The sequence below is a fragment of the Cavia porcellus genome, unplaced genomic scaffold, assembly GCF_034190915.1.
Source record: "Cavia porcellus strain 051 isolate PalLab524CR breed Dunkin Hartley unplaced genomic scaffold, mCavPor4.1 scaffold_1, whole genome shotgun sequence".
Lineage (NCBI taxonomy): Eukaryota > Metazoa > Chordata > Mammalia > Rodentia > Caviidae > Cavia > Cavia porcellus.
This window is the reverse complement of record NW_026947484.1, coordinates 33,746,405-33,764,395: the sequence shown is the minus strand read 5'-3', so window position 1 is coordinate 33,764,395 and position 17,991 is coordinate 33,746,405. Positions and strand designations below refer to the sequence as shown.

General features: G+C 40.2%; 1 protein-coding gene across 1 annotated transcript in view; it reads right to left on the bottom strand.

The window, feature by feature from the left end:
* Positions 1-12,250, bottom strand: part of Ttc6 (tetratricopeptide repeat domain 6) — a 222,464-nt gene extending 210,214 nt beyond the window's left edge. The window contains exons 1-2 of the mRNA XM_063246763.1: positions 12,105-12,250; positions 1,100-2,032 (exon numbers count right to left, since the gene is read on the bottom strand). Coding sequence (XP_063102833.1) covers positions 1,100-2,017 — 918 coding nt within the window. The 5' untranslated portion in view covers positions 2,018-2,032; positions 12,105-12,250. The remainder of the gene's footprint in view (positions 1-1,099; positions 2,033-12,104) is intronic.
* Positions 12,251-17,991: the final 5,741 nt, after the last annotated feature.

Genomic DNA, 17,991 nt, shown 5'->3' with positions numbered 1-17,991 from the left:
ATAGAATCTTCTTCCCTCTGTCATTCCCATTGTTATTCTCAAAAAGACTTTCCCTTCTTCCCCTCCCACCTCGCCTTCTTTCTCTCATGTTGCCTTTTTTCTTTGAATGTCCCCACCAAAGTCTACAAAACGGACAAAATATCTTAAACTTAAATATAACCCTAACTAGCTTTGCTTCCTATGGGGGCTATATCAAAGCCAACAAATAGACTCTCCTGGGCATAATTCCAAGCTAGTCTTCGGGGTGAGACTGCCTGGGTGAAAACCCAGTTCTGCCTTGCATTAGCTGTAGGACACTGTGCCAATTCTTTAGCTTTGCTAGAGCTAGAAGGCCTTCTATATAAAACAAAACTTTTGTTGATATTTGTCTACCTGATGCGGTTGTTCATGGGACAAAAATGCACACAAAGGCTATCCCACAGTAAGAGGCACTTCTAAATCTCTCTAACTGGAAAAGGTCCAGAAAATACATTTTTGTGTAAGTACAGCATGCTAACCGATTGTGCCACTGGAGCGCCAGGAAACACACTTTTTACATGCTTCAAAAGAACTATTTCTACTGAACATATTATAGAATTCTTACAAACTAAATTTCTTAATAGTAATAACACTGTCAGGATATAAGTTGACTTTTACTGTATTTCAAACTAAGGCCAAACGAGGGAAGGTGAGTTTTTCATATAAAATACCTGGCCTGTTATTTCCATACTATATTACTACAGTCTTTTTAAGGAAAGGCTAGTCTATCTTCCACTAATGTTCTCTGAACTTGTTTTTGGAATATCCTCAATGTCCTGGGTTTTGTTTGTTTTTTTCTTTTTCCTTTTTATCGGTACCGGGGATCGAACTCACGACTGCCTGCTTGCAAGGCAGGCGCTAATGCCGTTGGGCTAAATCCCCAGCCTGTTTTGAAAAGAAGTCACATTCTCCCAAACAGAAATTGAAAATTCAAATAAAATACAAAGAAGTTCAGTAACACTGCGGGGTTTTTCCGTCACACCGCATCGCAGTCACTGAAAAAGACATATAAACGAAATTACACAAGGGCGCGCACACGCACTTGCCCACAAGCAGCATCAGTCTCCTCGGGTTCACCTACTTCCATCCTAACGTCGTAGTCGGGGCCCAGGACGCTCTCTATGAGCTCTCTGATGATCTGGTCGGAGGCCAGCTGGTCCTCGGACTGCACCGAGGCGATGATCTCCTGGATGGACTTGGGCACCGCGCGCGTGCGCAGCCCCGCCTGCGCCTCGCTGGCCGCGCCGCCCTCGCGCGCCGCCCTGGAGCCCGGCCCGATCCCGATCCCGATCCCGGCCTGCCCCGCGCCCGAGCCACGGGGCGCGAAGCCCGCGCGGAGCCTCACTCTCCGCCCGCCGGCCGCCTCCGCGTCGCTCTCCTCGCTAGAGACGCGGCTGGCCTTCTTGGCTTTGGCCTTGTGGCCCTCGGGGACCAGCTGCGCCCCCTGGCTCGTCCTCCGCCCGCGGGCCCAGTCCAGAACCGGCCCTGCGGGCCGAGGGCTCCCGGGACCCGGGCGCGCTCTTGGCTTCACCGGCGACGTAGACGGCGGCAGCAGCACCACGGGCCGAGACGTGCCGGCCTGTGAGGCGATGGCGGGTGGCTTCTTCGGGGACCGGTGCCGTAGGAACGCGGAGCTGCGCAAGTAAAAGTCTTGGGGGCAGAACGACCCTGTCCTCACGGTGGCGGCCGGCGGGCGCCCGACGCCTCGGAGCGCCCCCTGTAGGCGCGCGGTGGCGGAGGTCGCGGGGCCCTCAGTCAGAGCGGACCCTGAGAGCCCTCTGCGAGCAGCAGACTGCACGCGCCTCATCTCCGTAGGGCACACCAGGTCGGAGCCCTGCAGAGAGTGGTCCGAGCTGTCCACTGGAGCCGGCCTGTAGGCCAGCTTCTGCTTGAATTGAAAGAAATCCCTTTTCGTCTCTTGGCGAACTTTTTCAAGCTCTTTAAACATGTAAGACTCTTCTCTGGCTTTCAGGCCAAAGTGCTTCGGGATCATGGACATTTTGACAAATTTGACCTGAAAGATACAATATACATCAATATATGTACATATGTAGTTGTTGATAAATAAAACCCCAGCTCAGCAAAGCTTCTCATAATAGAGCCTTGCTGTGCGCAAGTGGGTAAAATCAATAAATAATTGTATATCCATCTGCCTTTTTACATAAATTACGAAAATCCTACAAATCAGTAATCACTTCCGCCACTGGGAATTTTGCAAACCCTTATTCGATTTATTTTAACATTTATTTAGACTATGATGTATCCCCCTTTAAGGCAAGAATGATCTCACTAGGCATAACCAGGGGAAACAGGCAGAGGCAGGGAAAATCTAAAGGGGCCCTGCTGGGATACAAGATCCAAGTATGAAAGTCATTAGCATTTGTGTACATCAACAAGGAACTCCATGAGAAGAAAACTATAAAGACAATACCATTCACAGTAGCTTTGAGAAAAATGAAATACCTAGGAATTAACCTAAGCAAGGAAATGAAAGACCTCTACAAAGAAAATTACAATACTCTGAAAATGATTAAAGAAGACATCAGAAAATGGAAAGATTTGGAGAGGCAGAAGGACTATTGTGAAAATGGCCACTCCAGCAAAACTCTTACAACAGATTCAGTGCAGTCCCAATCAAAACACCAACAACATACTTACAGAGCTGGAAAAAACAATTCTAAAATTCATATGGAATCAGAAGAGATCCAGAAAAGCTAAAGCAACTTGGGGCAGTGAGCAAAAGGAGGCCTTGAAACACTTAAATACAAGCTATTTTACAAAACAATAGAATAAAACAGCATGGCACTAGAACAAAACCTGATATGTGGATCAATGAAACAAAATAGATGATACAAAAACATCTCCAGACACATCTGTGTAAAAAATCATATGTGGGAGAAAAGATAGTATATTCAACAAGCAGTGCTTGTAAAACCAGTTATCTGTTTGCAGAAGACTGACACTGGACCCTTATCTCTCACCATACACTTACTAAAATCAGGTGGATCAAAGATCTAAACTTCAAACTGACTGGAAGATAAAATAGGTAAAACACTTGAAGACATAGGGGTACTAAAAGATTTATTAAACAGAACGTCAATTGCACAAGAAACAACATCAAGCATAAGTAAATGGGATTATATTAGATTAAAAACCTCTGTAGCAAAAGAATCAATCAGCAACATAAGAAATTTGTTGTTGCTGCCTCTATCAGTTTGCTTTTGTCTTTTTTTTTTTTTTTTTTGTACCAAGGATTGAACTCATGATCTCACACTTGCCAGTAGAGCATTTGTGCCACTGAGCTATACCCCTAAACTCCTGGCCCTTGTCATTGTTTCTGAGGTTTGTTTGTATCTTGATTTTTCTTCCCTTTAAAATAAAAAAAAAATGGTATACAAACAGAAGAAACTTTTCAAGGGAAGGGACAAACTGTAATGGGGGAAAGGAAGAATGGATAAAGGGAAAAAATATATACAGGATAATTAAGGATAATCATACAGCTAAATTCTGTTACATCATGCTACAGTAACATATGTGCACCCAGGTTATGGCAGTACAATTTGTAATAGCTGGGTCTCGGAGACAACCCAAATGCCCATCAACCACGGAATGGATAAAAAAATGATGTGGTAGATGTATACAATGGAATATTGCTTAGCTATAAAGAAGAATAATCTTGAGGCTTTTATAGGTAAATGGAGGCAAACTGAGACTACTCATAAATAAATCAGACTCACATTAGTAAATATTGTTTCCCTAGTGTAAAAAGAAAAAACTGAAGGAGTAACAGAATCCAAAATGAACAGTAGGGGGCTGGGGATTTAGCTCAGCAGCATAAGCGCCTGCATTGCAAGCAGGCAGTCGTGAGTTCGATCCCTGGTACCGATAAAAATAAAAAAGACAAAAAAAAAAAAAAAAAGAACAGTAGATATTGTGATAATGAAAGTGCTCAAAAGGAAAGAACAATTGGGCTAGGGGAAAGGAGAGAAGGAAGAAGGGGAAAGACTATATATATATATAGGTGTACATATATATACATATACAAGATAGGTAGCTATAATATGTATATACATACATATACAAGATAGGTAGCTATAATACTAATCTGTTAGTTTATCCAAAAGAACAATTTGTGCTTTCATTGTTTGATTTTGATCATTTTTGTGCCTAAATGTTGTAACCTGAACAACTGTTTCAAAGATAACAATATGCAATATATTAACATTAATTTCCTACTTTTTTAAAATTCTGTATTTTTATTTTTTCTATTTTGCTTTTTAAAATATAATTTTAAAAAAAGAAATGAACAGACTGTTCACAGAGGAAGAAATATGAACGCTCAACAAATATATAAAGAAAAGTTCAGCATCTCTGGTCATTAGAGAAATGCAAATTAAAACTACACTAACATTATTCTATCTCACTCCAGAAAGAATGGCAATCATTAAGAAATGCTAATGTGACTGTGGTATAGAAGGAACCCTTCTGCATCATTGGTGGGAATTTAGTACAACCATTTTGGAAATCAATATGGAGATTTCATAAAGAACTGAAATTATGAATTCCATATGACACAGCTATCCCCCTGCTAGGTCTCTTCCCCAAAGAGCTTAAGGAAGACTATAGCAATATATGCATACCAGTATTTATGGCAGCACAATTTCTAATAGGTAAGTAAATATATTTATTCATAAATAGTAAATAGCTATAGCCTGTATATCCATCAACAAATGATTGGATAAAGTGTGGTATCTGTATATAATGGAATAATACTTGGCTATAAAGAATGACAAAATTAAGATATTTGTAGGAAAATGGATGCACTTGAAGAATATAATGTTGAGTGAAATAAACCAGACACAAAGCAAGCTTAAATATTATAATATCTCTCATTTGATTTAAGTATTTTAAAGAAGAAGAAGAAATGGTATATTGAAGGGAACAAAGAGATGGGATTTCTTGAAATAAGCAAGTGGTCAGAAGGAACAAAGGCAAAGGTTGAAGATGAAGAGAAGGGGGAATAAGCAGAACAAAGATACTCGATGTACCAGAGCCTAATAACGCCAATGAATATGAACATTATATGCCATAACATGAGCTACGATTAACAATATCTACAAGAATGAAAATCAGCAGAGGGGAATTAGAGAAAGGAGATGGGAAGGGGATTAAAAATAAAGAAACAAGCTGTAGTGGGTACGTGTAGCTGCTCCCCAAGAGGATTGTAAACTGCATGTACTGCAAACGTGCTCATAAAAAGGAACCCTGCTAACCAAAAACTGAAGTCATCCACTGTGGCCTATATCCTAGATTCAGCCTGTAAACATGGTTTTCAGTCATTCAGACTTTGTCAGAAATAGTTGGTATCCAGCCAACAATTTAGACTAGGAAATTTTTTTAACTAAAAATCCAAATTTGCACTTCTGAGGGGTGGGGGAGATGGATGGCTCTGGCAATGCAAGAAACAAATCCCCTCTCTTCTGGCTAGATAAGCAGCCATTTTCCTGTCCTGCTCTCAGGTGTCCCCATCCTCCCCCAGCCCCCTTCGCTTCGTGTGTCACCTGACCACAGCAGCCTGTAGAAAGGGGGAAGGCAGTCAGCCTCTAGGTAGGCTGCAGCCAGAGCATTCGGCCTGAATGCCAGGTAGTTGTACTTCCTCTGTGAACTGCTGGATACCACTTGATATGTTTAACAGAAAAGAGAGTATCTAGATGTAAGAAATGTACTAAAGCTATGTGAATAATTTTTAATTTTATCAAAATAATATAAGAAAAATTCAAATAAATAAACAGTTGATGTTCTTTTCTTAGATGGTCAAATGATTTCATTATATAGGGTTTTTCTAAAACCTACCACGGGCTAGACCTTGGATAATTCAGTTCTGCTCATACTAAGGATTCATATTAAGAAATGAAAAAAAATAAGCCACAGGACATGAATATTGGAAATGAATTCTAAAATCCATAAGGAAGTTTGCATGCAAAAGAATAACTTTGTGTAATCCTTCTTATAGTATTTAACTGTATTGTTTGCACAGGTGGAACTGTGTTCATACAGACAACATATGCATTTTTTTCTTGTAAGAGGTTGAAAGATAGTAACTGGAACAGCTCAGACAAGAAGTATTTTAATGCCTGGTGAGAGTCTGACTTAGCTTTTCCAATCCACTGCCCTTTCTTTGTCTCAGTCCCTGTTGTGGTGTATCCTCTTCAACTTTGAATACCATAGTGTGCTACAGAAAGTTAACATAAAGTTTCTATTGTTCAACACATCTCAGTGTATTCCTATGAATTCTTAAGGAGAAAGTTGTTCCTTATATATAAAAATAAACCAATAGGAAACAGAACTTACAAACTTGACAGAAACATCTACAGTGCATTCAAGGAAGATGATAGCCCAATGCTTATTGGACCAGTCTACCAAATTTTGGTTCATTTATTCCCTCATCCACCCCTCAATACTACAAAATAAGTAAAAACAATTTTTAAATGTTTAGTCTCATAGGAAAATAGTGCATTTGCTTAAGACATACTTAGAGAGATACTCAAGGAAAAACAAGGTAGTTGCCTTAAAAGGACAGAGTATTACTTTACATGATTCAAATCTGCTAATAGTCCAAGTTGATTAACTCTAAAATGGTACCAGAATATGCTTAAAATTTTTGGAACATGAGAAATAATTTTCTTCTCTTTTCCCTTCCTCTTCTATTAGGATATTCAACACCACAAAATAAAATTTGAAAATGGAAATGAAGCTTTTGTAAATAAGGAGAGGAACAGGGGTTGAAGGAAGGGGAAGGGAGTGGGGAAAAAAGAAGAATCAAAATATATCACATACAGGTACAAATTCTCTATGATGAACATGATCGTAATATATATATCTAAAATATACCAACAAACTTAATTAATTTAAAAAAGCAAAAAATGCAGTCAGAATTACAAGTTAAATTAGCACAGGTGACAAAATTTCAACAGAATGTATTTCATTATTCTGGCCAGAAGATTAAAGGAAAGAAGCCCATGCAACGATAATCACTGAAAAGAAAAAGAGAAATTCTGGAACAGAGAGAGAGAAAATATTCCCCAAGTCTGGGTCTTAAACCTCGCACAAGTCTCAGACTGACCTTTGAACTACATAAGTATGGGACAAACTCAACACAGCACAGCAAAGGCTGAAAGAGCTGAGTGAGAACTGGCTGAGTTACTAACCAGAGAGTGAGATCGATGCCACAGCGAGTCTAACCTGTTGTGCCCCTGCTCAGTGGAAAATGCCAGCATTCTTTGGAGGGGACATAACAGAAGTCACAGCATACACAACAAAAAATTTACAATGTCTATAATATGACAAAAAATATTTAGCAGGAAGAGCTAGGAAAATCTGCCCCATTCTTAAAGTCTGTCCATAGATGAACCAGATATTGAAATTTTAGGCAAGGATTTTAAAGCAGCTATTATAACTATGTTCAGTAAAGTAAAGGAAAGTACATTAAAAGTAGATAAGAAAATATTAATGAAAAAATAAAAAATATACCTGAAAATGATGCAATATTTTCAGGAACAGTTGGACTAAAAAAATGAGACGCCAGAGAAAAGAATGAACTAGAAGACAAATCAATAAAAATTACATAAGAAGAAAGAGAAAAAACAGAGTATAAAGTTCTAAAGAGACAATATCAATACCCTACCCCTGTAGGGTAATTGATAGCCCAAAAGGAAAGAACAGAATGGAACAAAAAAAATTTTTTTTTTTTTTTTTGTCTTTTTCCTTTTTATCGGTACCAGGGATCGAACTCACAACTGCCTGCTTGCAAGGCAGGCGCTTATGCCGCTGAGCTAAACCCCCAGCCCCAGGAACAAAAAAAAATTTTTTTGAAAAAATGATACCGAGGCTGGAGGTTTAGCTCAGCGGCATAAGCGCCTGCCTTGCAAGCAGGCAGTCGTTAAGTTCGATCCCCGGTTCCGATAAAAACGAAAAAGACCAAAAAAAAAAGAAAAAATGATACCTGAGAACCTCACAAACTTCACATAAATTCATAGAGTCAAGAAATTTAGCGGACCCCAAGTGGGATAAATTGGAAAAAAAAAAAGAAGCTCCAAGTAAGCTATGGAAAACCAAAGGCACAGATAATATTTGAAAGCAGACAGACGGAAATAATACATTGTTTACAGGGACACAATAAATTATCATGAAATTCAGACAGCTCTTAAAACAGAAGACAGTAAAAAAAAAAAAGACTTGCACCATTCTAGAAGGGAAAAAACATTGTCAGCTCTGAATTCTGCACCTAGTACGAGCATGTATACCCTTTCTGAATCCAGCGTTCTGTTTCTAGCATCTACTGTACATACTTTTTGAAAACGAAGGCAAAACGCGGAAGAACTGGCTGGGAAGCAGATGGCTTGCTAGGATGTTCAAGGGCCTGGGTTTAATCCTCAGCATGAGACACAGCAGGGGTAGTTATAAAGGCAAACTGAAGACACAGTCAGATAAAGGAAAACTAAGAGAATAACCAGCCAAGGGGGATATGAGCAATACTAAACATTCTGTGGTTAAAGAGAAATTACACCAGAGATAAAACCGAATTCTCAAGAGCTGAATGAAGAGAATCAGGGCAGGTGCAAAAAGGTCATTTTTAAGTTTTTAACATTAAAGTATTAAAAAAATTATAACACTGTAGTGGGTAAGGAGATGTAATATACATGATGACAAAATAGCAAAACACTGGCATGGAGTGTGTAAGAGACCCATATGGTTGTCAGGTTTCTTCATTTCTATGAACTACTTCAGTGTTAATTCTAAACTAAAGTATTAAGGTTGTATATTGTAATTCCTAGAAAAACAATTTTACAACTGTTTGCAAAATGATGCCGAAAACAAAGAGTTACAACTAAAAGAGCCAACAGATAATAAAATGTTAGACAAAATATTATTAAATTAGAAAATATTCTAGACTGAATAATGAAATACGGCACATCAGAATATGTAGTGTGCGACTACACACGTTTAGGGCAGAACTGGTAGCTTAAAAGCTTAAAACAAAGGATGAAATCAGTAACCGAGTTCTACATTAAGAATCTGGTTTATGAAAAGGGCAGATATGTGCAAAGTAAGCAGAAGAAAGGAAATAGTAAGTATAAAGACATAAATCAATTAAACAGAAAACAGAAGGTCTAAAATTAACAAAGCTTAAAAAAATCAATAAAATTGAACCACCACCCTCAGCTAGATTATTTATGAGAGAATAAAATTCTCCAGTATGGAGAGTGAACAAGAGTTTTTACTACAGAACCTAAAGACATTAAAGGATGAATAACAGTATAACCATATGCAAGTATGTCTAGTAATGTAGATAAGATAAGCAAATCCCTCAAACTTGTCACTTACCAGAATTAGCATAAGCAAATCTGAATGTACCTAAGAAAATGTTATTTATTTTTGAAAATCTCACCATAAGACATCCAGGTCCAGATAATTCTCTCTAACATTCAAGAAGGAAACTTCACCTATCCTATACAGAAGTTTTCAGAAAACAGAGAAGAAAGGAGCACTCATTTTATGAAATTCGTGTAACTTTAACACCAAACCTGACAAAGACACTTAAAAAGAAAAACTAAGAAAGACTGAGGGATGTAGCTCAGTAGTAGAGTACATGCCTAGAATGTACAAGATCCTAAGTTTAATCCCCAGCAAAACAAAGTCAATTAAAATTTAAGTTAAAAATAAAGAAAATTGGGACTGGGAATACAGCTCAGTGGCATGGTGCCTGCCTGCCAAGCACGAGGTCATGAGTTTGATCTCTGGTACCAAAATAATAACAATAATAATAATAATGAGAATTACATACCAATATCACCTATGAGTATGGCTGCAAAAAAGCTTAAGAGAATACTAAGTTAAATCCAAAAGTACACTTTTAAAATGACAATGTATTCTGGCCTAATATAGTTTGATTTAACTCTATTTAATTATAGTGATTTGTAGTATTAACACAGTGAAAGAGAAAAAAATTATCACTTCAATAGACAGCAGAAAAGCATTTGATAAGATTTAACCCATTCATTATAAAAATAAATAGCTCTGGGAAACAATGAATCATGAAGCGAACATCATCACTATGATTAGGGGAATCTTCCCAAAAAATTTACAACATATTTATGTTTTCTCCTTTTAACTGGAAACAAGACAAAAATATCTCATTCTTACCATATCTGTTCACTATTTTTTCTAGGGTCGCGGACCAACAGTATGACAAAGAAAAGAAATAAAAGAAATAAAGATTGGAGAGGAAAGATATAGGTGTCCCTACTTCCAGGTGGCATGATTTTTAGGTTAAAAATCTTGAAGAACCTATGAAACAGCCCTTAGATCTAAGAAATGAATAGCTCAAGTTTGTACAATACAAGATTGCCTAATATACAAAATCATTTGCATTTTTATATCTTAATAACAAGGATTGGAGCATTTTTAAAATACATTGGTAACAGAAATTAAAGACTGACATAAATGGAGACATACCATATCCATGGATTGGAAGATTCGATATTACTAAAATGACAATTCTCTCCAAACAAATCTATAGAGTCAATGCAATTCCAATCAACACTCAGCAGGATTCGTAAGATAGAAGATAGAAGCTGATTCTAAAATGCACGAAGAATAACACCACCAAAGCACTTTTTGAAAAAGAAAAACAAAACTCAACACTTTATCCTAGCCAAATCCAAAATTTACTCTGGTAAAATTAAAGGTTAAAAAAGCCTAGCAAATGTACAGGAAGTACAGGAAGCCGGTGGTGCTGAGCTTTGTAGAGATGAGGGCCCAAACTGCAATCCAGAATCCACTTATTATGTAACAAAGTGCCAACGATGCAGTAACACCTGAACACTGAAGTTTTAGTGTAGAAAACACAGCTCTTACATGAGCATCTTTTGCCTTAAAAAACATGCCTGCCGTAGGTTTGCCACCACTGGTAAGCCATACGGTTCTTTGAATGTAAAATTCTAGAAAATGCAACCTCTTCTGTGGTATCACAGCAAATAGCGATTAGCTGAAGACAGGAGAATGAGAGCAGGGCTGGACGCAGAGCAGGCAGTGCATGACAAGGTGCAGTATCTCCACCGCAGTAACTGTTTCAAAGCTGTACGTGTCTGTCAAACCTCTTCAAAGAGTGTATCTGTGCATTGCACATTGCAGGACTACACACTCGTGCAGTTTACTGAATACAAACAATGCCTCAATAAGGTTACAAATAAGAGCAATATCACATCACAAGGTAGCATGGGCAGCCTAGCAAAACTCTCTCTCTCAAAAAAAAAATGTTTTTAAAGTAAAGAGCTGCAGATGTACTTCAGTGGTAGAGTGCTAGCCTAGTGTTTGTGAGATGCTTGCTTAGAATGTGTGAGTTCTGAGACTCAGTCCCCAGGATCCCCCTCCCCCAAATCATTTTCTTAATCATGTCTATTTGAATGTTAAAAGCAAAAAATAAGTATTATCCTTTAAACCTCTGTCATGGTAATTTACAATAGGTTCATTGTGAGTCTGTGGCCTCCCTGCCAAATAATACTTAGAGTATAACCACAAGGCCCTTCTGCCCACCAAACCCAGGAAACAGCTGTCTGTCCTCCAGTCAGGCACCCTAACCGCTGTGGGAGCGATCAAGTTGGCTCAGAGCAAGGTACCCTGCAACAGGGAGAAGAGGTCTGAGTGAATCCCTCCACGGTGCTTCTCCACCCTCCCCAGAGCATCTCTGACTCCTGCCCTCCTTTGCCACCTCTAATCCCTTTTTCGCCCTTCCCTGTAGCCTGGTCTGGCGCAATCTCCCTTTCCCTTCCTGCCTGGTTTTCACTCCCAGCTCCTCGGCTGGGCTCCTTTTCCCACAGCACTGAGCCCTGGGCACCACCCAGCCCAGAAGCCCAGCCCCACCCAGCGCCAGTCCTCAGCCCCGGCCTCGTCATCCGTCCCGATTACTGCGGGCCTAGAACCTGTCACAGTGGATTAGAGGCGGAACGGAGGCCGCCCAGACATCACCACTCTCCCCACGCTGTCCACACGGAGTCACCTGCGCCCCAGTCCGCAGCCTCCCTCACCTGGCTCCGAGTGGCCTCTGCCGTGATTCAGGTGTCCTGGCCGCGCCCGGCAGAGCCTGCGGGGTGTGCAACCCGCCTTCGACCGGCAAAGGCCGGGTGGGATGCAACGGCTGTCCAGAGAAGCGGGACCCGCTCGGTCGCCAGGCAACGCGCCGCTCGCCGCCTCCGCCCTGGCTCTTCCCAGCCGCCCCGCCCCGCCCTCCGGCGCGTCGTGCAGCCCAGCTTGCGCCTCCGGCTCTGGAACCCACCGGCTCCATGGCCAGGACTCCGCGCTTGCACCCTGGCCAAGAGGCCTTACTGCTCTAGGTGGAGAAGACACTGGTCCCAGGGAGCCCCCTGGCCTGAAGCCACCTCGACTGCCTCCTTTGGCCCACCTCACCTAACTGCCTATAGGCACTCTTATTCCTACTCCATTTAAAGGAATAAAACTAAAGCAGGAGACTTACAAGCATTTGTCTGGACTACCCGTCGGCCAAGGGTACATTCCAGGGGGTGTGTGTCCATTCTGCCTACTGTCAGTGCAGCTTGGGGGTGCTGCAGAATCTTAAAATCAAAAGCATGAGATTCAGATTTCTGAAAATTTTTTATTTCATACGATAACCTTGGATTCAACCATATTCAGAACTTCTGATGTGGACCTAGTAAATAAGTAAATAAAGCAATAATTTGCCCTGTTAAATGTATGCATAACTGGCCCAGCAGTTCCACTCCTACAGTTGTGCATGCATGCCTGTAGGTCAGAAAAAGACGTGTGTAATTCATCACAGATTCACTGATAATAGTTGAAAGCTGCAAACAACCCAAATGTCCACCAAAAGCATGATTCACAGATTAATTGTGATATACTCATGAAATGCTGTACTGTGCATCAAGGAAATGCACAAACTTCAGCTTTGGGGAACAGCAAAGGTTAATGACAATGTAATATTAGCAAAGACATCAGATACAGGGGGGTACATACTGTATGAGTCCTTCACATACAGTTAAAATCCAGGCCAGCGCAGAGTGCTTATGGATGCATGACGTAAACACAGGAAAGTACAAGCTGATGTCAAAGTGCAGGTAATTGACACCTTCAGTGAGAGGAAGGTAATGGTGAGGGGCAGGCACACTGGCAAAGTCTTAGGAAGCTAGCAATGTTCTTTAGTTTTGGTGGTGGCTTTTTGGGTTTTCTCCTTGTGATAAACTATGTGGAGGCAGGCACTTAGGCTCTCCAGGGTTTGGGAAGGGAAACTTCTGTTCAAAAGCCAGACACAACCAGGCTGGGACACTTAGCTTTGCCCCATGGACAAGATACTTCTCTCTGGGTTTCAGCGTCTTCCTCTGTGAAATGGACATAATAATCTTACACTGCAATTTTTTTACTGTGCTTTTCTCCCAAATATGCTGTGTTCAAAAGTGATAGCTAACGGGGCTGGGGATTTAGCTCAGCGGCATAAGCGCCTGCCTTACAAGCAGGCAGTCGTGAGTTCCATCCCTGGTACCGATAAAAACGAAAAAGACAAAAAAAAAAAAAAAAAAAAAAAGTGATAGCTAACTTCTCACAAAATGAGAAGCGTTCTACAGAAAAAGGATCACATACCACACCCTGTGGGCGCTCTGCGGAAGCAGCTTCACTCTAAAGCATGGAAGTAGACTCTGGAGGCCAAAGTAAATTGTTCTTCTTTCCTAATTAAAAAAGTGAGCATAGAGCCAAATGTTTGTGAAGTGACTAAATATTCCTGGTTCTATCCTGGATGCTGCACAAAAACCACAAACAGGCTGTGTTCCTAAACTAAGAAAAAGTTTAAATTCATCTATGTTTGAAATACATCTATTATACAATCAAGAAAAATTTGCATGGTAAATACATACTACTGATAAATCAAGCACGGTGGCATACAACTCTAGTCACAACTACTCAGGAGGCTGAGGCAGGAAGATTACTTGCACTCAGAAGTTTTGAGCCAAGCCTGGGCAATATAGGGAAAGCTCCATCTGCTCCTACCCAAAATGGCTCACTGATACTTTGTGTAACCAAAAATGGTATTTAAGTATCCATATTATAGGACCATATAATCCTTTAGATAGGTGCTATTATTATCTTTATTTTACAGGTAAGGCATTGGTGTTCAAAGAGATTTTAAAATGTAAAATAATTCTCCACGGGGCTGGGGATTTAGCTCAGCGGCATAAGCGCCTGCCTTGCAAGCAGGCAGCCGTGAGTTCGATCCCTGGTACCGGTAAAAAGGAAAAAGACAAAAAAAAAAAAAAAAAAAAAAATAATTCTCCACGAACTCAGTTGATAATTCTATGCTAGGAACCTGTATTCTTGGTTTATTTTCAGAAAGAAGAGATAGAGAGACAGACAGACAGACAAATAAAGAGGCAGAGAGACAGAGACAGAAACAGGGGAATCGGGAAGGAAGGAAAGAGAAACAAGGGAAGAGGTAGGTCAGAAAAAAGAATGAAAGAGAAAGAAAGAAAAAAAGAAGAAGACAAAAGAAAAAAGAGGGAGAAAGAGAGAAGGAGACTGAGTAGTAATTGATCCTAAGTCATTTCAGATTCACTGCTGGTGCCTTAATGCTTTCATATGTAAATGTTAAATACTTTTGCTACCGCGTTAAAGAGGAGAACTAGACTTAGAGGAGCAGCATAAAATTGCTCAAGCAGTTATGAAAAGCTATGATCACCTAGCCCTTGCCAGTCTCCAACAACCACCTACACTACAAGTAAAAGAAAAAAAGACTCCATATGATTTTCCAACTTTCAGGCCTCTGGAGTACCAGAGGGAATACAGTCCAAATCCAAACACAGCTCTCTGCGTGGATTCCAATTCTCTTCACAGTTAGGGCCTGCCCAAAGGCTTAAAAATTTTGGAAACTAGATCATTAGAGTGTATCTTCATATTATGTACCATAATAAATTCCAACTGGATGAAAGACCTTGAATTCTATAAGACTTGCCAGTGCAGAGCCATTAAAAATAAAAGTACTGGTTTTTTTGAAAATGCATTAAAAATAAACAAAACTGTAATATAAATGAAAATCTGGTGAAAATATACAACATTATGGTAGAAATGAGGTGGGTTTCTTTAGATGAGAAATAAATATATAACTCCACTGATAACCTCAGAAATACCAATTAAAACAGTGCTACAATTCTCACCTCAAATTACAAGGTTATTAATAGTGCTCACAGGAGTGAGGGGCGGGGTCACTCATAGATTACTGTTGCATGCTGAGTCCTAACCTGTCTAAAGAGCCATAAGTATTCACATGTTTTTGTCTCGACAGTTTCACTTTTATGAACTTTTCCTACATAAAGGTCTGCAAATCTTGAAAAAAAAATGATATTAAAGCATTGTTTTGATCATTGAAAAGCAAGATTCTTGTCTTAAAAGCACATCACTTACTGCATATAGAATTCTACTTGATGGTCATACCTAAACAACATAACTGCTTAGGATAAGTCAAAACTGAGTCATTGCCAGGACACATTGCCAGGCCTGCAAAAAAACAGAGCTCTAGATTTAAGGTTCCAGAGATAAGAAAGCCAAAGATGTTCACCGTTTCAGAATGAATATTTACCATGAGCCTTCAGTCACTGTACCTAGTTGAGGGACCATTTACACAGATATAATATACCACTACCATAAGTCTCATACTTCAATTCATTGCAGGTCAAAAAAAAAAAAATAGATACCATCATTATTAGGTTTTAACATGCGTTACCTCAACAATGATACAAAATGCAACAAATTAGCATGGTGAGTACAAGTAAATAAAGTCCCAAGTTTGGTCCCCTACTAGACCTAGAGGCAGCCTTGATTGCAGAAAATAGCTGCTATACAAACCCTGGGGTCTTCATGTCCGTACCCCTAAAAGAGTGATGGGGAAGGAAAGAGTGCTTTTATGAGTTATCCTATAAGGATATCACTGGAAATAATCACAGACTTTATAGCTCACTTCCACGAGTCCTCATCTCCTCGGGTCCCCTAAGGAAACACAGCATGCTCCAAAAAAAAGTGGAGGAGAAAGAAAAGAAGACGTGAGGGAGAGGAACAGAAGAGGGAGGACATAGAAGAAAAAAGGAACTGAAGGAACTATTTACAAGGGTGTGGGTGGAGTTAAAAGGAATCACAAGACATCAAGAGTTCTCCCGAGCCTAGCAACTCTGGCGACTACAGGGGGATATTACTGTCTTAATCTGAAGAAGCCAGGAAAAAGCAGGGGCTCTTAGCTTCTAGGAGACCAAATGCTGTGGAAGAGAGGCTGCCTGATAGGGACTATAAACATAGAGAGAGGATGTAGAGGACAAAGCCATGGGATGCAGGGAGAAAGCCTGAGAAATAAGTACTCTTACTGCTCCCTGTCTCCCTAGCTTCATCTCTGTACCACTGCTGCTCACCGTCAAACCCCATTGGAAGCTCAAAGATGAGGAAAACTGAGCAACACGGCCTATAGATGTCAGCCCACCTTGGGTCAAGAGCAAGTTACAGGAAAAAGCTAGAGAGTACAATAGAATAACCAACAGTGAGTGTCTCCTTCCAAAAGTTGCCTAACTGTTGTTAAACCACAGAAACTAAAGCACTGCGGTGGCTTCCCCTGACTCATGGTCCTGCCCTAGTGTTGACTACCTCTAGCCTCTATCTCCAGACACCCTGCCTACCCTACTGGCCCCATAATGATCCGATGAACAGATGCCAGTCTTCTGTTTAGAGGCTTAAATTCTGACATGGTTCTAATATCTAATCTTAGGGAATTCAGTAATGGACCCCTGGAAAGCCAGCCATCTTTCTGTCTCAGAAATATGGTCTCTGGCCTGTTCTGGGGTTTCTTAAGATCAGATAAAAAGAGCAAGCACTGGGCTGAGGATATAGCTCAATGGTAGAGTGCTTGCCTAGTATGACAAGACACTGTGTTCAATTTTTAGACACACACACACACACACACACACACACACACACACACACAGGGACTGAGTGGTCAGACAGACTGAGAGGCTAAGCAGAAAGAAATCCTGGAGCAAAACTGCCCATTTAGAAAGAAAAGATACAAATAACAGAAAATCTTGGTCCAAAGCAGGTGTACTTGGCTGAAAATTAGAGATTTATTTTTCTTAGAGATAGAAGCTGCTGTTTAGCATTCCAGTTACACTTTACACCTCCAAAGGGTTTTGTTTAAGTAATACACTAAAAACTTTTGCTGAGTTTGAGTCAGAACCATTCCTTTCCTAAAGGTAGGTATGTAAGACTATTGTCGGAGTTTTGTAGCCTAAACACTGAGCTTAGAGAACCCATGCCCGGCTTATGCTTAGAAAAACTAACAGCTCTCCCTAAGTAAGCTGTAAAAACAGAAGCTGCATTTAGCCAGGGATCACTGTCTGGGACTTCTGTGTACCAGCCCACTTTCTCTGTGCTCCCCTCCCCCAATACCAATCCAAGGAAAATTAATACACTTTGAAGCTATTCTGTTTTTCTATTTTCCAGTAAAAGAAATATTTTACTTACCTGGATTCTGATTACTTAGTGAAGGAAAATTTTAAATTTAGTAGTGCTTATACACAGAACACTCTTAGCCCATCCAAGTTCTGTCTGAAACTTTCAAGACGAGAACCTCTGCACCCACAGCTAAACTCCAGCCCTTCTGGATCTGCTCAGCAGAAGGGGTTAATCAATTCATGAATTTTCATCTCAGCAGAGAGATCTACATCTAGGGGAACCTTTTTGTGATTTGGTCTTTTCATACAGTATGTTTGTCTTAATTAAGCTTCAGCACCTCACTAAGCTTTCTTTCACATGCAAAGTAATATTTAAGGTCTTTAATATTTGAAGGATCCACCATAAGCCCAACATGCTTGCTTCATTTCAGATGGACTTGCATTTCCAGGAAGAAACTTTTTGGGC